This window comes from Maylandia zebra, linkage group LG16 (genome assembly GCF_041146795.1).
Source record: "Maylandia zebra isolate NMK-2024a linkage group LG16, Mzebra_GT3a, whole genome shotgun sequence".
NCBI classification, from domain to species: domain Eukaryota; kingdom Metazoa; phylum Chordata; class Actinopteri; order Cichliformes; family Cichlidae; genus Maylandia; species Maylandia zebra.
The window spans coordinates 24598183-24625986 of record NC_135182.1 but is presented as its reverse complement, the minus strand read 5'-3'; the positions used below and the strand labels follow the sequence as shown (position 1 = coordinate 24625986).

Here is a 27804-nt window from a genome sequence, read left to right as displayed (position 1 = left end):
GTTTCAGCCTAGCCTTTAATGGTTAACATGAAATGCTTTCATTCTTTCAGTGGATTCATGGACTGTGTAATATTAATGCTTAACCCCAATCTGAGTATAAATCAATAAGCCACTTTATTTTAACTTCAACAACCTCCTCTACATTCTACATTCTTCTCTTTTACACAATCCTGCAGATTAGTCAGATGGTTAATGAGACTGAGGTTTCACAGTGCAGAATAACACTGGAAGTCATGCCATATTATGTGAAATAAGAATGGCACGAATCTCTGGATGAACCAGCACCATCTTCTATAAAACTCAGAGTCATTAGATAAGGCATATACTGTAAGGATTTCAGCATTGTTAAAGTAAATCAGTGTGCATTACTGTCTGGATCTTGGCCTCTTTAAAAAAAAACAAAACTTTCATTCTTTTAATGTGTTCAACTTCATGTCGTGTCTGTGGTAACAATTGTTGTTTTCCCCAGCAATTTCCTCCAAATCCCTTCACTATGTGACTGGATTGGGGGATGTAAAACCTTCACAGTAAGTTCTTTTTTGTCTGCAGAAAGTGATAAAGGCCAGCTAGAACAGGCACAAAGAAAATCTTTGTAAAATCTGGCAAACGCACTCCTATTGCAGACTGATGTATGCTGTGTTGCATCAACAACTAATACGGGCGAATCTTTGCATCATTAAGTTGATTAACGGTCCAGAAAATATACTGTCAAGTTTGCACTCATATTCTTTATTAAAATGTCAAAAGATTTTTTTTAATATCTCCCCAGTTTTAAAGAAAAAATATAGTTCAGGATGTATTGTGGGTAGTCAACAGTACCAAAAACCTCACAGTAAGGAAAGACCCAGATAACAACACGTATGACCATTTAGTGTAAAACACCAACAATTTCTTTTTTCTTTTTTTTAACATAGGTTCAGAAGATTGAGCACCACTTTCAAGTTCTCTAGAGACCCATATTTGGTTCATATTTGATTAGGTGCTTTAAGATGAGATATTATCCTGTAGTTGGAATTTGACATGTCTGATCAGTTTTCCCACGTGGCACTTTAGGCTTTGGTTTTTGTATTCTATTTTTAACCAGAAAAGTGGTGGAGTTTAAGGGAGGCGTGGAAGGAGCATGCAAAAGAGGAAACGGGGGAGGAGGGGGAGTGGATGGGTGGATGAAGGTTGGCTGGAGCTGTCAGTCTCATCTCTCTCCTGTCTCTCCTCATCCATTCTCACCATGCTGACAGCAGTCTTCCAAGCAGAACACCGCCTGCCTGCAAGGTAATTCATATTCCCTACCTGCACAGCCACCACCACCACTGACACAAGGAAACTGACATGCAGAGATGGGATGGTAGGAGAATAGAAAAGCACTGGGAGGTACGAAGAATAGAGAGATTTGGAGATATACTAAAACACAGATGGAAATCAATGGTCAGAAGCAATATTTTCATATAAGAGGGTAATATGAATGAGAAAATAACAATAGTGATGGCTTTTTTTTTTTATTTCATCCTTGCATTGCCAATCTGCTCACTGTTTTCTCTGTGCCAAACCTCACCACCATTGTCAACAAATTATCCACAACTCCTTCCTTCCAATTCCCTGAAGGACTGTACAACAACACGTATTAAAAACACAGAAAATCATATCTGACCCATCCCATTCTTACTACCTGTTATATCTTTTGTACTCCGCGGGTGTTGCAGAAGTCTGACCTTGAGGGTATTCTGTCCCTTAACTCCAGGATACACCCTTGCATTTATGCAACATTTCCTGAATATCTAGCAGAAGTTTTTTTTTTCTGATACCCAAGTATACCGTATTGAGCCCTATATTGTATAATGCATAATGTTTCTGCAAACACAACTTTGCTGCGATTTGGTGCTTAAATCAACTTTCAATTACTATGGCTGGTTAAAGTAATGAGAACCAAGGGTAAAATAGCATCTGCACCAACAGCAACACCACCAGTTAACTTTGTTTATTTTGTTTTTCGAATTACTGAAAAACTGCCCAGCAGAATAACTTTCTAAGACATTGTTTTTTAAAGTCAGTCAGCATAAGCACCATTTTCCTCTTAGATGACTGAGTAGACTGGCAGTGTATTATTTTGGTGCAACTTTTGTAAATTGCCTTTTGTGAGACAGGCATCTGGCCAGTGGGTGCAATATATCCTCTAAATTCCTCCAATAAGTCAACAACAAAGAAATCATCACAGTCACATTTCTTATTATAGGCAATCTGTGATTTTCTGCTGCCAAAGAAATTATGTTACTGTTCATTTAGGTATCATCCTTATAAGGACTATTTTTAAGTCTTGTTTAGATCTCTAAACAATTAGGGTGATATGAGTTTCTACATTAATGAAAGCCTTAATATGGTACATGTTACATATATGTTATATATACATTATTGCTTCAAGAAACGCAGTGGGATTGTTTTTGTTTGTTTGCTTGTTTGTTTGTTTGTTTTTCTGACCAGTGACCAATACCAACGCCCTGCAGCGGTGTTACAAATGATTTTTTTTTAGTATTCCACAAACAGAATTTGATGGGTTTGATTTTAAAATTTGCTCCCTGACCAATAGCACAAGCAGCTATTATGTACCATTCTCGCACTCTCTGCTCCCCTTGTTCCTCTTGTGTCTCACTGTTCGTCCTTTGCAATTCAGGAGACATCACGTAGAAATCTCAGCCATCGGATGAGGACAGATTGTGGGCCTCTGTAGCGTAGCGTAACTGATAGGTGATTGGATTGAGAATAATTCCCTCTAATGACGAGGCCGGCTCAAGGCTGTTAGCAGTAATGAGAACACGGTACGTGCACCAAACTAGACACCGCTTCGCCTCCCAATGCACCACAGGAAACTACAAAACACACATACACACACACATCGTCAAAATAGAGAGACTTGCATATCCTGACACAAGGACAAGGCTTCAGTGTTGTGTTATAACACTGTTGAGTTGTACTTTACTAAACCTTAGTAGCCAACTGAAAAAAAGCAAACACACTGACCTGATATGTTAAGGCACACAAACTTTCAGAAAAACAAAACGTCACTATGTTTTGGTTTGGTTTGATTAAATATGCTTCAAAAAAGTCTGTCGGGATAAGTGAAGGACATTCACTTCTGCCTATTAGTAGCTGTTTCTCTGCCCTGAAAGTGCCCCATAGTGTTGGCATGAGATTGGCACAGCTCCCCTCTAGTGCCTGGTGCTACTAACTGGCACACACTATTGGTGTGTCACGAACCACCTGCCAGGCACACATGTTACATGTGTGTTGCCAAGAACCATATTTCCGCACCCCTGCCGTACTTATGTGAACGCAGCAGAGCATCCCTCTGTCTACCTATGTCCCTACCCTTCCATTCATACATGCACAAAAAGTACTACACACCTGCAACTCGCCAGCATTATGTGCACACCTACACACAAGGAAACCCACCCAGACATAATCCCAGAAACATCCAAGCAGAGCAGGTCACCTAAAAACCACCGTATGTGCATCAACAGATGTTGTCGCGCAGGTATCCACATATACAAACAAGGATTCGCCCACACACATACATATAAATGCAGTCACAATCACACAAATAACAGCAGGAAGATTGTGCGCTATGGTATTGGGAGCTTAACCAAACGATGCATGTCTATGATTTTAATAATCATAAAACTCGTCTGCTATCCCTTGTGTGAGTCACAACCGAGGAAGTGGCACTTCAGATGCAGTGCATAATGACGGACCGCCAGATGCTCAATGGTATGCCCAATGGAGCTGATCAGTGTTGAGTGTGATCACAAAACTCCCAGTATACCTGCTATTCTAACCTCCACTGGCAGGAAGACGTCCAGTGGTAGCAGTCAGGCAAGTCGTTCTGTTCTCCAGAGGAGAGCGAGAGCACAAATGCTGATCTCTTCATAATCACTTGAACATTCTACTGATTTGCTTTCAGACAGCAGCATCTCATGTATATACTCTTAAGGCCCTTTCATACTGTACCTGTGAATATTCTGTGCGTTAAAAATATTATTCCGACTCACCTATTGCACTTAATGCAGCCGTTCATACTTACTACATAATTTCACTGGACAAATTTTTGGCATTTATTTTTTTCAGACCGAACTTGATTTTTTTTTTTCTTCAGATTTTTCAGAATCGAATAAACAGATCTGACCAATCACATCGCTGTGCAACAAGCGCACTCGTAGCTCAAATCACACACCTCTACCGAATGTACAATGATATGGAAATGGTAAAATGATACTATTTTGCCTCAGATACTCAGCTAAACACTGCTCTGGCTCACTTGGCTCTCTGAAATGATTTCTCTGCCTCGTCGAGTGTGGTCCCATTTGTCCTAACAACAGTTAAAACTGCCCCACTGACATCCTGAAATATGCACAAAAGCGGTTGTGATTCAGCGTCAACTCCTGGATCAAATCATAATATTCTCCCTGCTGCTGCCTCCTCTGAGAACTGGATGAAGCCAACGTCTCCTTTCTTCCTTTTTCATTTAGGACTATCAGGACCAGCTCATCCTCACTTCATGTCAACTTTATTTATTCTTTTTTTCACAATTTGAGCAACACATCCATTGTGTAACAGCCTTTAAACTGAAAACTTTTGGTTCTCTAAATACATATTTACATGTCAAGGTGTTGTTAGCTATACAAACTAATAGATGAGACTACTTACAAATTCAAAGCCCCCCCAAAAAAACTAACAAACTACTAAACACACGTGTATATACAGTACGTGAATATCAGCTGTCTAACATATCAGTTTCAGTTTTACTAGTTTTAGTATATAATAGGATAATATGTTATTTTCATAAATTGCCTCCCGAGTATATATACTTAAAATGAATTTAAGGCACAAGCTCTCCATTTTCCCTTCTTCCTTTCACTTTGTGACATTTAAAGTTTTATGTAGTTTATTTCTCACATCTGATTTGACCCACCACGCCAAAACACCAAAGGCTTGAAAGCACCCCTCAAAGAGGGGAAAAAATGTTTAATTTGCCTTACATCCAGCAGGGGGAGGTATTGCAGCTTACCCAGAGTCAATGTTTACCCCCTGGTACAGGAGTTGAGTAACAGTTGTGTAAGATTCACTAGTGACACACCTGGGTACAAGAAAGCATTTTAATAATAATGATAATAAACAAACAAACAAACATAGATGCAGTGGATGGTACCAAATTTAGTCTCGTAACACCCCACTTTAAAAACATTATGTGAACTATCTTAATTTATGCATTGCATGTTAAAGACTGAGAACATTTTTTTTTATTATCTGTGTGTAGTCCATCAATCTGGAACATCCAGGCACACACAGTACCAGTCAAAAGTCTGAACACACCCACCCCTTCATACATACAGTACATGTATAGTTGAGTAAACGGCTTCAGAGAAGCATAGTTAGATGAAGGATTTCAAAGGATGGAGCTTTGTCTATGGAACCATCTGGTGTTGCATAATTATATATAGTATATATCACAGTCAACAGTAACCAAATCATGTAAGATATGTATCAACGGTGTCCAGAAAAAAATAGTATTTAAAAGAGAACAAGGATGATGAGCAGTCTGAAAACATCGGTCTCTGTTGTGCCTCGTTCCAAAAGTAAACTCCGGGTATCCACCACAGATGATTAAATGAATTCACAATTATGAGTGCTCCTCATCATCTACCTACCTGCTGTGACAATGATGAGCCAGAGGATAGTGCTTCTTCCCATAGTCATATTTAGTAAACATATGATAAATGCTTAATGGGAGGCAAACTGTTATAATGTGATCTCTGCTTGTTTGTATCCTAATCCTCACACCTGTATTAAAGCAATTAATAGCCATATTCTGTCATCGGGGTACGATCAGTCATTGCTTCATACAGGAACATAATATATTCTTTGCTTATTGATTTCCAATTCCCTTCTATTGGCCAGGAGACATTTTTTTGTTATGTCAATGAGCACATGGAAAACGTAATGTTGCCTCTGAACACCACCTCACTGGATTTAAAACGATCAAAATTTGATTAAAATGCACACTTTTAGGTTTAAGAGACACTGTTGTGAAAGTAAATATACAGGCTTGACCAAACCACTGGTTACACTCAAAAACAGGAAGGCCAGATTAAACCTTGTTAGAAAACATCTAAAAAGAGGCTGTATAGTTCTGGAAAAAAAAAATTTGAACAGAAGACAATAAATATTAACTTCTGTCAGAATGATGGGAAGAGAAAAGTATGGAGAAGGAGGGAAACGCCTAACATCTGAAACACACCACATGAGCTGGCAAACTTGGTGGAGGCAATGTTATGGCATGGACATATATGGCTATCAGTGAAAACCGCCCGCTAGTGTTTATTGATGATGTGACTGATAATGTCAGCCAAATTCTGCAAAACTGATTGGACAGTGCTTCACAGTGTAGCTGGATAGTGAGCCAAAGCATACTGTAGATGTCCAGTTACTTAAGAACCTCTGAAAAATGAGGGACACTGTATTAAAAAAAAAAAAGAAGCTGTAACTCCTAAACAAATTTAAAGCCTGCACTTCAACCACATTAATAAATAGACCTAAAACTGTATTTAAATCATTTTGCCAAATCATAGCTGTAAAGATCACATGCCAATCATCACGTTGTGTTAAATAAAGCATTTTTTTTTTTTTTTTTTGCATTTATAACTAAATTCCACATAAGTTAGAGTGAAGTAATTACATGTAGAGTGTCCCAAAAGCTTCTGATACCTGAATTATGCTTTACGTTACAGGTCACGCCGTAGATTTCCCACAGAGGTCAAAATTAGGCTTTACAGTCAAACTTCGGTTTGGTGGTGCAGACCAAAAATGTCATCTTGTATTAAGCACAACAGCTCAGGAAGCACTCATGCATATCATTTTGACAATTACAACCCAGTTATTTGAGAATGCAGTTTAGAGAATTTGGTAACTTCATAAATGTTAATATTTGAAATTCTCTTTTCTAGAAACCCAAGACAGCAGTCAAACTCATGTTTATTTTCTTCTGTAAATTAGCAAATCTAAATATAGTTTTAGTTGAACATGTGAAAATATTTTTGTGAGATGTTATGTTGAAGGCATTGTATACGTTTTTGCTGTTCAAATTTAGATGATGAGGATGTAAACCTGAGGGGGTAGGGCTAAATAAGTATATACTTCTGCCTACTCCTTTTCAAACAACTGTATGGAATGATTTTATGAAACGTTGGTGAATGCATATGTTTGAAATAAAAAGGAACTGAACTGAACTAGAAACAGAGCAGCAAGTAATTTTGTAGACTGATTAAGTCAAAGAAAAGAGCCCAGCAGCTCCCATTTTTGCCCCAAAGCTGCTTGCTTGTTTGAAATTTGCTTTTCCATGTTGCAGTAAGACTTTATAAGAGGAACAAAAATAAATTTTACTATTTTCTGTATCCACACTTGGAATCCAATTTCACAAATAATAGCTCCGGGCTTTGTTTGATAAGTCTGTCCTCATACAAATGCATGCATTATAAGTTGACAAAAGAGAGGAGAAAACCTACTTCAGAGTCAATCAATAATAACATTTCACAACTTGATGGGATAAAAAGAGCTGTATGGACGTTGCTTGTCAATCAGGCTCCATAGTCTGCTGTTCTCTTCTACAAAGCTGTCAGCTATGACAACTGACAGCAGCAGAACCCTGTCTGGTCCAGTATTTGCTGTAGGTGTGTGTATGCATACTGTCCTGGAAATAAATTCAACAAGTTTAGCTACATGGCTATTATTTTAAGGTAAGCTGAATCCAGCGTTAAGGTTGTTACTCAAAAAAAGTAATCTGTTGCACATTGTTTCTTTTCTTAAAAGTAATGCAGTATGTTGCTTAATTACTCACCAAAGAAAGTAATTAGTTACACTACTTGTTACTTTTTTGTAACTCATTGTCACTCAATTACCAGTTAACAATTTGAACCAATAGGCTACAGTCACACACACTAACACAAATGACTACCCTCATGAGAACACGCATAAAATCTGTGTTTTCGTTTTTACGTTTGAACACAAATCCAACAACACAAAGCAAAGATGAAAACCAGAACAAAGTGGCTTTGAAGTGATGGACACACTGATTCTACTTTAGAAACATGGACAGGTAGAAATGGAGGCTGCAGAGTGACAGCTCATCAGTTTACCTTTTGGAGATCAGGGTCCGGCTGCTGGGCTGTGGTCAGCATTCACTCAGCTTTAAAGTCGCTCTGGGTTCTTGTTCTGCCCTGCATGCAGATAACTGAAAAACCTTTGTAGTGAAAGTAAGAAAATAATTGTAACCCTAATGCAGTCACTCAGTTTAGTACAGTAATGTGTTATTACTGCGTTACTTAAAAATGCAATATGATTATAGTGTCTTTGTAACTCATTACATCCAACATCGGCTGAATTTGTATAGATATTTATGCAAGCATGCTTCATTACTTAATTTATTCAAATACTGTTTTTTGATCATGATTTTATTTACTATCAGTATCTCCGTAGAGATGAATAAGCGGTCCCAAAAGGTTGGAAATATTTTGATCATATATGCATGTTCAGTGAGTCTCAGCCACATATGACACAACCTCTACGTCAACTTTACAAGTATGGTAACTTTTTATGTGGGCGTGTTTTTAATTTGTTTTCATTTCCAATATTTTGTATGCACAGTTTTCCAAATCAGCAGCAAAATGCAATAGTACTTTAAAATGTCTGATTAAAAAAAACCAAAAACGAGCTGGGAATATATTCCATGAGAAATTTGGAAAACAATGACCACTTTGAAAATATTGGCACATTAGTAGGCTTAGAGGAAAATCTTTTCACAAAGCTCTTTTGACATGCAAGCAGCCAACAGAAGACAGAAATAAAACCTGGTTTTGTATAAAGCTATGTTAATGAAATCTGAATTGAATTAATAACTAAAATAGCAATGAAGAAGCTCTGACAATGTTAGTGGTACATTTGCACAAAGCTGGGAACTCATCAATGACTTATTTGAAACTATGGGGTTATGATGCCCTTTAAAAGGTAATTAGATAACACATGAATTGTGCTGTGCATGCAGTTATAATAGTGGATTTCTAACTTGGTTCTAGTCGATAAAGGCTTGTATTAAGGAGAGCGGCTCCGTAGTGTAGTGGTTTACATAATCGCCTGAGAAGTGAAAGATCCCTGGTGTGGTGACAAATCCCTGTGGGATTGTGTTAGGAAGGACATTCGGTCTAAAAAAAATCTGCAGCTGAAAGTTGTTTATTAAAGAGAGAGTGCTTACTCATTACTGTGGATGTCCTTAAAAAAAGCAACACAAAAATTCAAATTAACATAAGGTAGCTGTGGTGATGAAGATGAGGGACAAGAGGATAAAGTGTGTTCTCATCATTGGAACAAGAGTGATAATGAACATTTTGTTGGTAAACACAAAGTCACATACACATCTGAGCTTCAGGTGCTTCTTTTCTTCTTCAGTCTTCTTTTCTGAAGAGGATATTTATGGTAATTAGCCACTTTTTGCTGCACTTGTTCTCTGAATGCTATAGTAGAATTTCTATTTCACTCTTAACCACCTGTCATTGCTAAGAAGATGAAAAATGGAGGGCGTACTGCAAAACAAGTGTGGATAGCGCGGTTGTACACCCTGCTCCTTTTTTGCTTTCTTAAAAGCGAAATCAAAGTGATTTATTGGCAGATAGGACATTCCTGCTGACGGTTATCTCAAAGATGGGAAAATGATTGGAAAAATGTGGAAAACGCACACGATCTAGTCGTAAGACAGAAGATATTTTCGTTGAAGGGGCATAGGTAGAAAGGCAACAACAAGAGCCATTGCAAGAAAAGCAAATATGCCTCATCCTCTGTTTGAAATGAACCGTTATTAATATTTTAACATGTTAGCTATGCGTGTGACTTTGAAGAAATGAGCAGTCTTTTTCAGTATATGCTAGAGGAAAGAAGGACAGAGATCGGAAGCTATGACAAAAAAGGATGGAGTTAAACAACGGAGTGAAATAATGGCTCAGAATGGAGCTCTCTCTCACACATAAAGAGCTCCGCAGCATTTTGTCAGCACTGAGCATAGGTGGGAGAGCATAGATGTGAAGTGGTTAAAAAGACCCCAAAGAGGAAGAAAAGTAGAGGAAGGTACATCTGCTTGTGCCTCTGTCATTACCCCTTCACTTTGCCTCTGCCAAGCCTATTACTTAATTTCCCTTGTTGTCCTTCACTATGACAGAGGTTCAAGTGAGTTAAAAGCTAGCCTGCAGAAGCTCATTTTATCAGAGAACTGTGATGAAAAAGTCAAATCAAACAATATCAGGCTTGAAATATGGTCACAAATGGTGCTGGTTGTTGGCTGTAATTGAGCAAAAGCTCAAAGGATTCTACTTATAATACATCACACAGTTAGTCACATTTTACATCTCTACATGCCGGAAACCCACTCTTTATATCCGATACTGGCACACACACAGACATATTCTGCAAAGAAACTATTCCTATGCAATCTCACAGATACAGGATTGTGGCCTAAGAGATTTGTGAGCTCATTTGCAGGCACATTATAGCTCTACTCACTCTAACTTGAAAAAAGAAAAAGTCTCAGCCTTCTGACAATTTTTTATTGTGGAAGTGCAAAACTCATTTAGGTGGTTGACACTAGGGTATAGATATCAGAGATACATGTACTTTTGGAGAGGAACTAGTGCGTGGAAGCAAGGTATGTCAGTAAATTGGATGTGCAAGCATTTTTGGTGCAGGGTGTGTAGGGTTAGGGTACACACGGAAAAAATATGCTTTTTTTGCTGTAATGAAATAAAGTGTATGCTTTCTGTAAGAGCAAGAGAGAAAATTCTCTGATAGGATTTTTCTGATGCCGGTCTAAACAGATGGTCAGATTTCAAGTACCCGCAGAGGTTGAAAAATATGCATATCAGCCTTTCCTATTTCAAAATGCTTTCCTTGAAAAATGCAGATTATAAAATACCAGCTGGGAAAAAGCATGAAGCTGACCCTATAGTTAGGTGCTTTGGGTGCAAATGCACCAATCACTATGTCCCCGCTTCAATTCCTCACTGACAAGACCCTTTGCTATTATTTACCTGGTGCCACAGATGCATATTAGGCAAAGTGCTTAGAAAATCTTGTCACTGTTAGTAAAAACCCATTACAGAAGAGTCACAACTGACTCATTTAGGTGCTGTGCAACTTTTTCAGAGGTCCAGAGCACCATCAGGTGAAAAATATCATATCCGCACAGCAAAACAAACAATTTTATCAAAATTTTTTTTTTTATCATTATTATTATTTTTTTACATTTTTAGAAGGAAATAAAATTCTTAAATGCCATCAGTACTTACAAAGTAATACTAAGGGAAGAAACTATGGGAGCTAATATCATGCTCACTGACAAACTCATTTTGACCGAGCTGCAGCACCTTTTTTCACATCTGTCTGAAACTCACCATTTTAGGTCTTTATTATGCAAATGTGTTATGTAGCGACTTAGATAAGTCACGGAAGGAAAGCCTTGACTACAAACGAGGCGATCCGAGCAGTTCAGCTGCAGTGGGAAGTAGTAATTCAGTTTGGTGTGGACTTTGAATTTTGCAGCATGGCAAACATTTTCCATGCACAAAAAAAGCAATACAGTGCAGTAGACAAAAGTACAGGAAAAAAACCAACTGTAATATGAGTATTGTAAGGCTTATTACTTTAACTATAGTGCAGCATGATTTTAATTCATCTGTTAAAAACTGTTTACATCAGGTGATCTGTGTTGTACGTAGGGGAAAACTGAAAGAGTACTCTTTCCCATTGTGGAATACACCAGGCACAGACACACGCACACACAGGTATGTACTGCCAACTTCCACATTTATTGAAGCTTTGAGTGTTGTTGTTTTGACAGCTGACTCAGTCGTACAGTCTGACAGCTCACGAGCCCAGCTGATCTCTCCTCTGGCCGCCCCTCCCCGTCTCACTATAAACACAGCGGAGGGAGACCATCATCAGTACATAAACACCATCAGCTGTTCTTACCGGCCTCGCAGCGCCGCCCTGTTGAGCCTTCTGCTGCACTCCTCCCCTGCAGCTGCGCCCGGGGCCACGCCTCCGCCACACACCCCCACCGCCCGTTCGAGGCCGGGGAGCCGTCCGGCCGAGCCAACTCCCCCCCGCGAGCGAGAGAGGAAATCGGCCACCGCCATCTGCGCCCCCGGCCTATGGATCACCTTGAACTTAAAGGGCTGCAACGCCAGATACCACCGGGTGATCCGGGCGTTGGCATCCTTCATGCGGTGGAGCCACTGCAGCGGGGCGTGGTCCGAACAGAGGGTGAATGAGCGTCCCAGGAGGTAATAGCGCAGGGAGCTGACCGCCCACCGGATGGCCAGGCACTCCTTCTCCACGGTGCTGTACCGGCGCTCGCGCTCCGCTAGCTTCCGGCTGATGTACAGGACAGGGCGGTCAGCCCCCCTCACCTGCTGGGACAAAACGGCTCCCAGCCCTCTGTCCGAGGCGTCAGTCTGCAGAACAAAAGGGAGGGAAAAGTTAGGAGTGTGAAGCAGCGGCTCCCCACAGAGAGCCTTTTTCACCTGCACAAACGCCGCCTGGCACGGCCCCGTCCACTGGACCAGATCCGGGGCACCCTTTCGAGTGAGATCGGTCAGGGGGCTGGTTAGCTGCGCAAACCCCGGCACAAAGCGACGATAGTAACCCGCCAACCCCAAGAACCGTCTCACCTCCTTTTTCGTCCTGGGGCGCGGGCAGGATGCGATAGCCGCCGTCTTCTCCACCTGTGGACGCACCTGCCCGCCCCCCAGGTGGTACCCCAGATACTGCACCTCCCTCCGTCCAACCGCGCACTTCTTCGGATTGGCCGTGAGCCCCGCCCCCCTCAGGGACTCCAGGACCGCGGCCACCCGCAGCACATGCTCCGCCCAGGTGTCGCTGTGGATGATCACGTCATCCAGGTAGGCGGCAGCATACGCTGCGTGCGGACGCAGTACCCGGTCCATGAGACGCTGGAAAGTGGCCGGGGCCCCGAACAGGCCGAACGGAAGTGTCACGAACTGGTACAAACCGTACGGAGTGGAGAAGGCAGTTTTCTCCCTGGCCTCGGCAGACAAGGGAATCTGCCAATAGCCCTTGGTTAAGTCCAGTGTCGTGAAAAAGCGGGCCGTGCCTAACCGGTCCAGGAGCTCGTCGACCCGAGGCATGGGGTAGGCATCAAAGCGTGACACTTCGTTCACCCTGCGATAGTCGACACAGAACCGTATAGACCCATCCTTCTTCGCCACCAGAACGATGGGGCTACACCAGGCGCTGTGCGACTCTTCTATTACTCCCATCCTCAGCATTTCCGCCAATTCCCTCTGCACGATTTTTCGCTTGTGCTCCGGGAGCCTGTAGGGCCGTGAACGCACCGTCACGCCAGGCTGCGTCACGAAATGGTGCTCGATGAGGGACGTCCGGCCGGGCAGGGGGGAGAACACGTCCGCAAAACGCTGTTGCAACGCGACAACATCCGCTCTCTGGGCCTGTGTGAGATGGTCATCACAAGGGAGGGAGGCGGGAATGATAGAATTTGGCACCTCGGGCCCCAACTCATCTCTCTCCTTCACCAAGCTCACCAGAGAAGCGGTTTCAACCTCTCGCCACAGTTTGAGGAGATTGAGGTGATAAATCTGCGTGGCTCCTCCCCTGTCCGACCGAGCGACCTCATAGTCCACGTCCCCGACTCGCCGTGTGATCACAAAGGGTCCTTGCCACTTGGCGAGCAACTTCGAGCTGGAAGTAGGGAGTAACACAAGCACTTTATCTCCCGGTGAGAATTGCCTGAGCCTAGCCCCTCTGTCATACAGGCGTTGCTGACGCTGCTGAGCCTGGAGCAAATTCTCCCGTGACAACCTCCCCAAAGTGTGGAGTTTTGCTCTCAGGTCCAACACGTACTGAATCTCATTTTTGGCGGGGCTCGGACCGTCCTCCCAGCTTTCTTTAATCAGGTCGAGCACCCCACGTGGCCTCCTGCCGAACAGCAGTTCAAAGGGAGAAAATCCCGTGGAGGCCTGGGGCACCTCCCGCACTGCGAATAACAGAGGGTCTAGCCAGTGATCCCAATTGCGTTCATCCTCGTTAATGAACTTCCGAATCATGGACTTTAAAGTCTTATTCAGCCGCTCCACCAGCCCGTCAGTCTGAGGGTGGTAGACGCTGGTCCGAATAGATTTAATGCCCAGTAATTCGTACAGTTCCCGCAGTGTACGAGACATAAACGACGTGCCCTGGTCAGTCAGTATCTCTTTCGGGATTCCGACTCGGGAGATGACCTGAAACAGTGCCTGCGCCACACTCTTTGCAGAGATGGTGCGCAGCGGAACTGCTTCCGGGTACCGCGTTGCGTAATCCACCAGGACTAACACAAAGCGGTAGCCGCGTGCACTCCGGTGAAACGGCCCGATGAGGTCCATGCCGATGCGCTCAAACGGGACCTCAATGAGGGGGAGAGGGCGCAACGGCGCCTTCGGTATGGCCGGCTGGTTAACAAGTTGGCAGTCCGGGCAGGACGCGCACCAGCGGCGCACATCCGCTCGGATGCCCGGCCAATAAAATCGGGCCGTTATTCGCTCCAGAGTTTTCTCGTAGCCCATATGCCCTGCCATGGGGTTATAGTGGGCCGCCTGGAAAAGCGTTTCCCGGCGGCCCTGCGGCACCAACAACTGGGTGTGTGTTTCCTCGGTCTGAGTGTCACGACTCACTCGATATAACCGGTCGTTTAATAAGACGAAACGCGGGTAGGTCTGCGCGGCCTCAGGGCGCACCACGTGACCATCAATAGCCATCACTTGGTCAAAGGCTGAGCGTAGGGTGCCGTCACGAGACTGCTCCAGTGGGAAATCACCCATGGGGGACACTTCCGGGGCCGGCGGGACGTCCCGTGAGGGACCCGCCGGCTCCTCCCCCCCGGAGTCGGTGTCGGACGACCCCGCGTCACCGCTGAATGCCGCGCACACGCTACACCCCGCTTCCGGTCGTGATCGCACCCCCGCGTACTGCCCCAGTAACTGATGAAACCCCGGCCAATTGGTACCCAGAATCAGGGGGTGCGACAGGCGCGGGCTAACCGCCGCCGTCACTCTATGCATTTTGCCCTTATACTTTAATAACAGCGGCACTATGGGATACCTGTGAATGTCACCATGCACACACCTCACCTCCACCCATTCTGCCTCCAGCAATGCCCCGGGGCGAACCAAGCTTTGGTGTACGAGGGTCTGCGTGCAGCCCGTGTCCACCAACGCCTGGCGTATACCCCCTCGAGTCCTTACCGGAATACTGTATGTCCCTCCTGGACCGGGGGAGGGTGCTGGGGCGCCAGCAACGCGGAACACCTGCCCCACTTCCATAAGCGGACAATCCCTCCTCAGGTGCCCCGGCTGCCCGCACTTCCAACACTCCGGCCCCGGCGTCTGTGCTGCTCTCCGTGGCTCGGGGGCGGCTCCACTTGGCTCGGCTCCCCTGGACGGCACCAACGCCGCGAAAGGGTTAGTGGGGCTCAGCGCCGGCAGCCGCTCGGCCTGCCCTGGTGCCGGCACACGGCGCCTCGGGGCCGGCACTGGGGCCTGTTTGTTCGGCCTCCGTCCGGCGTCCCCGGGTTCCCCTGCTCCAGCGGCAAGGTGGTCCTCCGCCAGCGTCACTGCTACCTCCAAGCTTGCGGGCCGGTGGCACCGGACCCATCTCGCCGTCTCCGCTGGCAACCCCTCCGTGAACTGCTCCAGCACCACCTTGTCCACCAGCTTCGTCTCGCCCTCCGATGCCCCCGGTTGCAGCCAGCGCACCGCCGCGTCGCGCAGCTGCCGGGCCCAGGCGAATGGTCGGTCCGTTGTAGCCAGCCGACAGGCCCGGAACCGCCGGCGATGGTCTTCGGCGGTGAGCCCCAGCCTGTCCACCACCGCCCGGCTCACGTCCGGGAAGCTGCTCCTCGACGCCGGAGGCAGACTCAGGGCCGCTGTTTGTGCCTCCCCAGACAGCAGGGGGAGCAGCCGCGGAGCCCACTCCTCCCGCGGCCATTGGCAAGCCTCCGCCGTGGCACGGAAGGTCTCCAAAAAAATTTGTGGGTCGTCCCCGTCCCCCATCCGGGGCACCGCCACCGACAGTGGCGAGGGCTTCGGCGTGGCAGCGGCCCCGACCAGCCGTTCCAGAATTTGCGTCTGTCGGTCCGTCTGCTCCTGCAGCGCGGCCAGGTGGGCACGCTGGTCGGCCGCCTGATCCCGGCTCATCGTCGCCATCTCCGCTAGCATCTGCGCCAAGAATTGCAGAGGCTGGGCGGGTGGCGCGGCCTGTGGGTCGGACATTCCCCCACCGGCACTTTCCTGGGTTTCGGCACCACTTGTGGAATACACCAGGCACAGACACACGCACACACAGGTATGTACTGCCAACTTCCACATTTATTGAAGCTTTGAGTGTTGTTGTTTTGACAGCTGACTCAGTCGTACAGTCTGACAGCTCACGAGCCCAGCTGATCTCTCCTCTGGCCGCCCCTCCCCGTCTCACTATAAACACAGCGGAGGGAGACCATCATCAGTACATAAACACCATCAGCTGTTCTTACCGGCCTCGCAGCGCCGCCCTGTTGAGCCTTCTGCTGCACTCCTCCCCTGCAGCTGCGCCCGGGGCCACGCCTCCGCCACACCCATTAATTTGGCATTGCAGTATTGTAATATTGTTGACATAGTATAGAAGAGAGAAAAAAGTACCAATATTAAACACATATTGTATCATATAATTTCAGAATTAATTACCTAAATGTTGTTTCAGATAATTTTACAGAATATAGTATAAAACCACTGATACTATTAACAAACTACTTTCAAAATGAATCTTGAATCCAAATTGACATGATGAAAATATTTTTTTTCACTCATTGATACTAGTTAAGGATCCATGATAACCTGCGATTTAGTTCCTGTGTCATCTACAGTTCGACTTGGCTGTCATGCCTGTCAGGCTGGCTGGAGCGGCTGTATGTGTGCAGTGGTTTTGACTAGTGTGTTGTGATGAAGAAAAAAGGGGTGGAAAAGAGTCTCAAAGCAAAATTCTTATTTTTATCAATTGATCTATAATCCCATCTTCAACTTATGGGGCGCCGTTTGTAAAGTGAAACATGCTGAAATTAACGGCAACATTTTTCCACATTTAGCTCAAAACAAGTCCTTTTTTTTACAACATTTAGTAAAATATTTGTAACCTTTCATATTTAAAACAGAATTTTAAATGTTAAATATTAAATCTATATATTATATTTAAATCTAAATGCTAAATCTAAATATTATATTTAAATCTAAATATACATGTTAAATCTAAATGTTAAATCTAAATGTTTAGGCTAACATGCAAATTTATTGCACGGATCAGCGGAAATACCAAAATAAAAGCTTTCCGAAAACCTCCGGTGCAAAAGTGTGCCGATAGTGGTCAGACACGTTCTCACTCCCTAAGCATAATAATTTTCGCTAAGTGACAAATTGTCAACATGTTATGCTTTCGGGTACCCAACACGTTCCTAAATGACAGCATCGGAAAAAGGAGAGCACATGAGAACCGTTTGGACTCAATCTACACATGTTCGATCATTTTCTAAAAATCGCTTTGGAAAACACTATTTTATGTCATTTAGCTGCTAGTTACGGTTAGGGATAAGGTTAGGTTTAGGGCTGGAACACATGGCTGGAACGTCTATTATGGCGGGACCGTCATTCCACTGGAATTCAGCCATAACCAGGCGCGGACCATGAGAAAGCACGTCAGGCGATTTAGCTGAAAACATCGGAAGATCCGTTTTGTCGGCCATCCAAAGGTTTAGCAGTAGTGCACTCTTAGCAGCTGCAGTCTCCACTTCACAATCGCTGCAGCACATGTCCAGCAAAATCGCTGGACATGCTCGTAGGCAAGAAGTGAAGCAGCACATGGCTGGGAGAGGTGAGGAGGAGAGCAGACACAATTTTGGACCGGAGGTTTTCGGGAAGCTTTTATTTTGGTATTTCCGTTGATCCGTACAATAAATTTGCATGTTAGCCTAAATATTTAGTTTTCTGTAACATTTAGATTTAACATTTAGATTTAACATTTAACATTTAGATTTAAATATAATATTTAGATTTAACATTTAACATTTAGATTTAACATTTGATGAAAAGTTACAAATATTTTACTAAATGTTGTAAAAAATTACTCGAAAACACATGTTTTTGTAAGGTTTTGAGCTAAATGTGGAAAAATGTTGCCGTTAATTTCAGCATGTTTCACTTTACAAACGGCACCCCATATCAACTATGATGGCAAACAAATCAAATCAAATCACTTTTATTGTCACATCACATGTGCAGGTACATTGGTACAGCACATGTGAGTGAAATTCTTGTGTGCGAGCTTCACAAGCAACAGAGTTGTGCAAAATACAATAATGTAAACACGGGCGGCTGAAATGATTTTCTACTCAGAGTAAGTAATTCTACTGCTTCACACTGCTGGAGCCAGCTGGAGTGGTTTCACTGGGATGAAACATAGATGCCTCCTTACACGAACTTTCAGGCATAGCCAACTGAGAGGTTACCATGAGGCAGAACAACATAATGCTCAAAAACATAGCTCATGGGATCACCAGTCCACCATAAGGTGCCAATTCAGTGATGAGCTTTTCTAAGTGTCGTTTATCTTATTCCCAGAAGAACTAACTAGTAACTTTCCACTTAGTAATCATCATACTAAAGGTATTTCTTGGATAAAATCATTGCTTCCTTCTTTGTTTGAACTCTTGAACTGTATTTCACAAAGGGATGCAAAGCGATGCATCTATCTATTTTTGGTATATGACTCCAGTAGGCTGAGTCAACGCACTTATAAAAGTTGTCTCGCTAAACATTCACTCACTTCCATCACCACCTCAACAATACCACCTCCCACATAAACCTCCCTGGGTTTTTTTGGGGTCCCAGGAGTGCTGTGCGTGTGATCTCGCATACATCCTTTATTCATGTAGAAGGAGTGTTTTTTGGTGGTCCTGCTTCAGACTGGGACATAATCTCTGCTGCTGGTAAACACCAATTTAATTGGCTCAGCTGGTTGGAAAGAGCTACAGTAAGCTGGGGGAAGATGGCATGTATAAGAAATGAGCAACACAGATGTGTCAGGCAAAAAGCAGCGAGAGGAATGAAGTGGCAGCATAGCAAATGTCTCAAACTAGAGAAAGACTAAGGGAGATGACAATGTGCTGGCGTGAGCTCTCCGTTCCCTCAGGGTGTAGGTACTGTATGCTGAAATGCTCTGAAATGTTAGTGCTGGCCCACTTTGCCTTTCTGAAACGGTGATACAGACAGGCAACCATGTTGAACACTTAACTCAAAGGTGACATATAGGTACATATTAGAGAAATTCCTGGGAGATAAACAAGTAAGCCCTGCATACGTGTGTGTGCGCACAGTGGATGAAGGTAAGCAGTTATCTAGGGCACCAGAACACTCAGATCACTCAAAAAATGTAACATTACTTTTACTGAACATGGAAAAAAAAATCAGATTTGACAGTACAATTTGGACCATTCTCAGTTCTTATAATACAAAAACATCTTTCTTCCTCAGTTTACTATTTTGCTAATTCATTTGAAATATTTCTTAGAGGTGTAAATAGTAAGGGCTGTTGGAAAGATGACTCTACAGGTCCTGTGGCTCACCTGTTTTCCTGTATTTAAGGAACTAATGTTTCTTCTGAGAATTTCTTGGTCCCTTTTTCTAACGCTTCTGCCTTCCTGTTACCAGCGACTGCATTCTGAGGAAAAGGATGGATTATTCACCTGTGCCACTTCCTTCCATCCATGAATCCAGTCCCACGTGCACAGAAAGCATCTCAGGATCAACAGCTCTCACTACCTGCCTATTTCCTGCCCCCCTAGAACCTGCCAGCCTTTCACCAGCCGCCTCTCCCACTTTCCCAAGTAAGTCAGAACATTTTCTCTGACAGTCTTCCTTACACTTGCACCACTTTCCTCTCTCCTAGTGGACCTATCTAAAGACCACAGCTTAAACAGTCCCCATCACTCTAGTGAACAAATCCTGCCCAGTTTTCCTTTCGAGTTAAATAAAGACTTTAAAACCGCTATCATCGTTTGGGTTTTATCTGCACTTGAGTCCTCCACTGTACAGGGCGGGCCATTTGTATGGATACACCGTAATAAAATGGGAATGGTTGGTGATATTAAAGTCCTGTTTGTGGCAACATTTCCAAACAAGCTATATTAGTTTGGTCTTTTTCGAATTGTACTGTCATCTACTTTAACATTTAACTCGTTAACTGAGGCCTCTGACATTGTATTATCTGACCCTGGGATGAATTAGTAAATTAGGGACGTCCACCACTCCTGCGAACACACACCGTAATGCTCCAGACCAGCAAACTGCCAAAAGCTCTGTTTTTACACAGGTGGTAACACTTGCTGAGGATCAATTATTCAAGTTCATTTCCTATGGATGCAGTAAGGATCTGCTTATTTTCTTCACAGAGTCCTGTTGAAACTACAAATATAGATTTAGAATTTATATGCAGACACTCCAATATGTGGATGAAAAAGATGTCTAAAACATCAAGTTTGTGTCCTTATATGTTCCAAAGGAGCTTCATTAGCACAAACCTATCATACTCTAAGATATAGGAAAAGATGGGGGAATGAGGACAAGACAGCCGCTTGAGCTGAGAAGCTGAAAAATCAGCCGAGCAAAGCAGAGCAGACAGTAACTCCCCACACAAATCAGCAGGATAATGTCCATGAGTAGAAACAGCTCTGACACATACAGTGTTACAGCTACTGAAAAGGAGCTGATAGAATTTCCCCTCCTTTTATGTTATGTCATATTGTGAAGATTTATGGAAACATACACGAGCATGGTGTAGCCTTCTTTGGTAAAGCTTAACAAATAAGTATGACAGAAATTGCTAGCTTGTGTCAGCGTGGCATGTAACACATTATTGTACCTGGAGCTGGTGCTATACTGATACTGGGATGTTGGCAACTCTTGTCTCCTCCACTTTGCATGTTGATTGTTCAACCAAACTGCTGTCAACCTCTACTCTCATCCTGAACCTGACAAGTTTTCACAGTCCTAATAAAACCGGTCTGAAGATGTTTTGAGGAGTAATGGAAATTAAATTAAATTGAACAAAGCCAGATAAATTGGCTTGGTGGCATTTGTTATTTAGAGAGTGTTAATCCACAGCAGTGCTGTCCAAATAAAAGCGAGGGCAGAATGAGCTGTTGCCTTTAAGCTAATGAGATATTAGCCAAATCCTCTTAGCCAAACTATTTTGTTAGGGTTCAGTGAGCGATTGCCTTGCTGGCACTAATATGGATGAAGAACTGTGGTTTTGTTAAGTGCCAGACTGAAAGCGACTCCAGTTGAGAGTGGTATTAACCATGGATGAATGAAGGAGGAAAAGTGAGAAAACTGAGATTGTCCTTTTCTCCATCAGGTCCTTCAGAAAGCTTGTTTTCATTTAAGATTTTACTGTTGTGCAAACCTAGACTTTTATATTCAGTGTTAAAGCAGAAAAATATGTCACTTAGCAAAGGAAATGAGATTGCTTTTCTGCATGGTGTTTGTAATGGATACAATGATACAAATGACACAACGAAAAATAAATCTGTATTTTCAATTTCTTGTATTCCACTTGAGAAATATTTTGTCGCTTTTGCTTTTAAACACCCCAAGGCAATTGATTTTGATCTTGATAAAACCAAACTGTCACCAATGTAGGCTTATTTTATTTGAAAGATTCTTTTAATTTATTTTGACGTAAAGATTCAGTTCTAAAACTGTGATATTTTTCAGGTTCAGTATATTTGATGGAGTTTTTAAATACTTGTTAATACTCCCCCCCCCCCCCCAGATTTCTTCTCAAAATTTATTGGCTGCTTCTTGTTAAAAACTAGAATTTTATTTTCTTTTTACATGTTAGTTTGAGAATGCAATAAAATACAGAACTAATGATGTGTAATCCACTTCAACCAAACCAGTGGGGTATTGCAATAGAAGAACAGACGCTTCACAATAGATAGAATCAGTGGGAGTATAACAGAGTGGGGCACAAGCCAATTTTCAATCTGAGACGCAAAGCTTAGAATAGACTGACGTGCAGACGCTGTTTGTTTGCCAACTGACTTTCTTTTCTACACACAAGATGGCTTTACACGGGGTGTGAGTTTTACAAACTATAATGATAATTAACACATGACGACAGGATGGTCTTAGAAAAAATAGGTAAAATGGACTCACGTGACCTCAATCGTAAGTAATCTATGCTAACCATAAACGGCATAAACAATACCTTGACATGAATACATGAGGAATATACAGTTACAAATGAGTGATGACAGTGCTGTGATAATACAGTCTCCTGCCAGTTTGTGACATAGTCACAAAATTGGTTTCACTGATTCTTGCTCACTGACAAAAATTGTCCTTTTGTTGGTGTTAAAGCAGCTGCCGCACAGTTTGAGGGCAGTGCATGAAATACTCAGGAAATTTGATCCTCTAGTTTGTGTTCATGGACACGAACTGCCAAATTGTAGTGCTTGCTCTTTGACAAGGTGATAAAGTCCACATTTGGTGCTTACTTCTGGTTTCACTTGCTGTTTGTCTGTTCTTGTTTAATTGAACAAAAACACTATGCTAGTTTTTAAATAATAAGTCATTTTTATTATTGTCGTACTTGTTTGTTTACTTATCTATAAGCGGAAAACCTGTTGGTAGCTTGAACGTTATTAATATTCTTTTGTTTTGTGGTATGGTGACCTCTATTGGCCACAGTTGGTATACTGGAGCCTTTGTTATACCTAACTATTTCAGTGCTCCGCATAGGCGCAGTAGCGGGTTTATTCCTGTAAGTTTGCATGCTGCCTAATATTCTAATTTACTTTATTTGATTTGTGATGCATGTATAACATGAGTACATTAAGTTGCTAGTTTGTTTGATAAGCTGTGTGGCTGTGTAATTATATATTACACGTATAAGTATATTAGCATTGTATTCTAACTTGTTCTGAGGAATAATGTTACTTCACTCAGTGTTAAGGTTGATCCAGGCTACTTTGAAATGTATGCATGCTCAGTGAATGAGAAAATAATGATCTGTGTTGTTTTGTGTTCGTTTAGTTTTTAGAAAAAGAGGAAACAGAAGAAAATGATTAAAGGATGCCATGTAGAGAAAACTCAAACTCTTTAAAAAATGCAAATGCAGATTTTATGTGTCAGTCACCACTGAAATTAACGTTAATTCAAATAATGAGGAATTTGTGTAGATATAGGCACCTATTGGTCTTATTGGCCAACGCAGCAGTTTATGATATAGTCACAACCACAAACTTATACCATGGGGATGCTACACCTTGCACAAATGGACTTAAAAAGTAGTCTGACTCCAGACTCCAGACAAACATTTAGTTTATATTGACAAGTTAATGAGTGAAAAGTTTAAACCTGCTTATTCTCATCAGTGTTTTGGGGGCAATTGGCTCTAAATGATTATATTATTGCCACAAACATTCTGCTCCAGGCAGCAGTAAAAGAAACATTTCCAGCACTAAGTCAGATTTATGTCAAAGTGTTAAATCAGCAACTGCTCAAATAAACCTAGAAGCCGATATTATCCTTAGTTAACACATTTGGACTACATTACATTGTAGTAACACAGCAGTCATTCAGAAAAAAATGCTAATAGCAAGTATAGCTTTATTTTCTTTTGTGACTTTCACAACTACAAATTTCTCAAAAAACACCTGTTTTCCTTTTGTCATAAGATATTAGATAATTGATGCAGTGTTTACAGTACTCCACCATAATGCTGTAGTTATGGGGCACCATTGAAGGAAATGAAATTCTAATATTTATATCTACTGACAATTTTACTTCACATTTCACATGATAGTGTTTGCTAGATTTACAAGGAAGACTGAAACTGATAGAAAGTATCAGTACACCAATCTTTGCAACTACCGGGCCAATTATAATACCACTTAAAAACACTAGGCACTCATCCTGTGATTATCACTTTAAAGTAGATGCAAACTCTCATGTTTAAACTGATCAACTTTGAAAACACAAATTTGCATATTTTTTTTCCCTCTGTCAATCCTGTGAAAGGATTGACAAAAAAAGTTGATTCTGTTCATCTGGACGTAGCGTTTTCAGTGGGAGACACGTTTCGTCACTCATCCAAGTGACTTCTTCCGTCTCAGCTGACTGCAGGTTTCCCCAAACTTACAAACAGTACATTTGCACAATAACTGAAACCGTGAGGTCAGTTTCCTTTTCCTGATGACACTCAGTTTGTGCTCCAGTGGATGATGAGTGAAGGTTTGACTCTCATCATCCACTGCAGCACAAACTGGGTGTCATCAGGACGCTACAACATAGAGCGAAAAACCATTCCCACAGACACAGCGGCCAGGGAAGCAGAAGAACATCACGTCAAGAAGGTCCTGAGTAAATGTGGTTATCCCAGCTGGATGTTTCTCAAAGCTGGGAAGGCACCTAAAAAAAGCTTCAGCTGATCCAGGAAAGAGGGGCAACTGCTGCCTAGGCTTAGTGATCCAATATGTGTCAGGAGTATCGGAACAGTTGACACACATTTTTCTCCAAACACTGCGTCTCTGTGGCTTTTAAACCCCAAAACACGCTGCTCCAAAAACTGTTCCACCGCAAGGATCGGGTCCCCCGACACAAACAGAGTAATGTCGTGTATGCTGTTAAGTGCCAGGAGGATTCCCATGATTTATACATTGGGGAAACCAAACAACTTTTGGCGAAGCAGATGGCACAACACAGAAGAGCTAACTCATCAGACCAGGACTTTGTAGTCCAGTGATGAGGATGTACACATTCTGGACAGAGGAACGCTGGTTTGAGCGGGGAGTCAAGGAGGCCATTTACGTGAAAAGGGAAAGAACATCTCTGAATCAAGGAGGGGACCTAAGGGTACATCTTTCACCATCTTACAATGCTGTGATTGCAGCCATTCTCCAACTCTCTCTGAATGGTACTCATGGCAATTGATTAATGGTCTTTGATCAGTGGGCTATGACTATTGAAAACGCTACGTCCAGATGAACAGAATCAACTTTTGGGATTTACTTACCTGGATTATTGAGCATGCATCAAGACAATCCTGTGATGATCTAACAGTTTTCATGTCCACCAGCTTATAAGGGCTTCATAGCTGCTAAATGCTGCACAGATTCCTCTGGCCGGCTTGGTTGCTAGGTAGCTTACTTTCAGTTAGTCCGTGAGACTAACTAGACAGTAAATTTGAGGCTCATAACAACATAACAATGAGCTGATGGATATTAAAAACAGTCTTTAAAGCTTTGGGGAGCTGCATGCTTGATTAATACAGCTAATGCAGGAGTTTTGCATGCTGCTACTACAGGAAGCAGTCTGTTCCTTGGAGGCAAACCTTGTGTTTCCCTGCTACATATGCTAATGAATTCTAAGGGCAAAAAACAGGTTGATTTACAAATTGACCCTTACCATCTCAAACGGCATTACAAACAGCTCTGATTTCCTTCTACACGGGAATCTGGGAAGACAGAGAGGGCAATCATATTCATCTGTAGCCACCCTCCCTCTGCATTTGCCTGGTCTGACAGAAACTGCAGGGGTTGTGTGCTCACGGAATGAAATGTGAATGAATAACAGCGAGAGAGAGAGAGAGGAAGAACAGGCAAAAGCATTAATTTCCCACCTTCATTCATATTCACATGGTGGGGCCATCGCTCTCAGACGTGTGATCTTAAACAGATTTTTTGGCGCTCACCCCCATCAGCGCATTTTTGCTGTCATGTATCAAAGCTGTCGTGTATATGAATAAACCCCGAAACCCAGCTTCATATCCAGCCTGAGCTAAAGTGATATGCGGAGGTGGGGTGGGTGCAAGGCAGCAAGGACCCAGTTGCACATTGCAGGGATCATGGCAGGAGACGACACCATACATCAGTGAGGACATAGGCTGTCAGAGCATGAATGGGTTTTGTCATGAATGAATAACTACCACAAATGTGCGGTGAGGGGAAGAGGAGAGCTTTACTTGCCTTAGCCTTTTCATCTCCTATGATCCACACTTCAGAGTTGGAGTGAAGAGGTGTGTGTTTGTGTGTAGTGAGCTTGTTGAAATAAACAGATTCCTCATTGGAAGAAACAAGGAAGGATAGCCTCCTCTTCACAATGAGAGAACACTAACGGAAAGTGAAGCCAAGCAAATGTTGCCAGGGCAAACGGAGTGTGTGCCGTCTGTGTCAGCATTGTGTTTTATACTCATGTGTACTGTCACCTCAGGCTTGTGTCGTCGGAACATCTCAACACTTTTGTCTCACTGAATAGAGCTAATTTCCCACCCAAAGGGAGTTCTGTCACAAGGAATGTGCAATGAGAAATGGACTCATTGCTCGTCACAGTCACTCAGTTGTCATCATTTTATTCCCAAGAGGTGTGTTCATTTCTGCCTACTATGTATTTGAGGAACAAAAACTACAGTAAAAATGACTCTCTAGTAAAAGAAAAAAAGATAAGAAAAACCCACCAAGATGGAGTGAGACAAAGAAAGATGTAGCCCCTCCTCTGGGATAAAACAGTCCATACTGTGAGGAGGTGGGTGAGACTGGGAAGGTGAGGAAACTGGGCTGAAACAGTAGGAGGGGGAGGGGATACTGAGTCTTACCCACCATACTGTGTTTGTACTTCATCAACAGTATCCCAGAATGCCGCATGCTGATTTCCCGTATGCCCTGGCACTCTCTCCCATGGCAGCTGGTGTCCATTCTCCTTGTACTTCCATTCCACATACCATGGCAACGACTAACTCCTTCCACCCCCTGGTTTGACTCTCCTGTTACCTGTGACCTTACTGTTGTTCTCACCAGGGGGTATGTTATCCTAACATACACATTCACACGTATGCATTTATATCTGCTCAAATATTTACAGATATGTTTTCTCTGTCCCACTTTGTCTGCTAAAAACATAAAAGTAATTACATTTTTAAAAAATATTTCGCATAGATTTTTTTTTCCTTTTGTTTTCTTTTTCCATTTGTGTCGATGCCAGCTGGACTGGACTGTTTCCCCTCAGCGCACACACATTTGCACATGGTTCTGCACTGTCCACTGTACCCTTGACTGTACAAGGTGGGAGTGATTTATGTATTTACAGGGACAGTGAACAATGAAAAACACTTATTAGGTGTCATGTTCTTCATCGTTCATGATCAAGGTTAAAGGAGGATTTTAAACATGTTCTGCAGCATAGGCGTTGGTGTGTGTGTGTGTGTGTGTGTGTCTGTGCCGGTCCCCAAAGGCCCAGTGGCTTCCCCTGAATAACTGTGTAATCGATCATAAAAACTGCTGATTAGCTCAGTGTGGACAAGAGACAAGAAGGCAGTCGTGTACAAGGGACATTGACTGAGTTAATGATGGTTTATGTGATGGCCGGTGCACAGGCTATTTTATGATCAATGTATGAACTCAGTCACACTGGGCTAGTTTATTGGATAAAATTCTAATTTGTATTGGGTTAAAATAAATTATACTTTTGTTGAATCATATCCATCCTTTTTTTTACTCAATGGCCAATTTAGATATCAGAGCTATTGATTTGTGCCTTGCTTTCATTATGTGATTGCATGCAGACCCTGAACCACATAAGCATGAATTTTTGAAGCTCAAAGGAATACCTTAGGATTATTCATTCATTA

General features: G+C 42.9%; 1 protein-coding gene and 1 long non-coding RNA gene across 2 annotated transcripts; one reads left to right on the top strand and one right to left on the bottom strand.

Moving 5' to 3' along the window:
* Positions 1 to 1098: 1098 nt before the first annotated feature.
* On the top strand, positions 1099 to 26896 carry LOC143412895 (uncharacterized). The gene is made up of 3 exons (XR_013093421.1): positions 1099 to 1269; positions 19827 to 20002; positions 26804 to 26896. It is a non-coding gene; the product is annotated as an uncharacterized LOC143412895 (long non-coding RNA).
* LOC143413026 (uncharacterized) lies at positions 11839 to 16664 on the bottom strand. Its single transcript, XM_076875135.1, has 2 exons — positions 15339 to 16664; positions 11839 to 12536 (listed from the first exon to the last, which is right to left on the bottom strand). The coding sequence occupies exons 1-2, from the start codon at positions 16458 to 16460 to the stop codon at positions 12048 to 12050; spliced, it is 1611 nt and encodes a 536-aa protein (XP_076731250.1). The 5' UTR covers positions 16461 to 16664; the 3' UTR covers positions 11839 to 12047.
* Positions 26897 to 27804: the final 908 nt, after the last annotated feature.

Excerpts from the sequence above, each read along its gene's own strand:
- LOC143413026 (XM_076875135.1), bottom strand. The coding sequence starts at position 16,460 with ATGTGGAAGTTGGCAGTACATACCTGTGTGTGCGTGTGTCTGTGCCTG. Across the intron at positions 12,537-15,338 it reads GAGGGACATACAGTATTCCG|ACTGACGCCTCGGACAGAGG; the intron begins GTAAGGACTCGA and ends TTTGTTCTGCAG.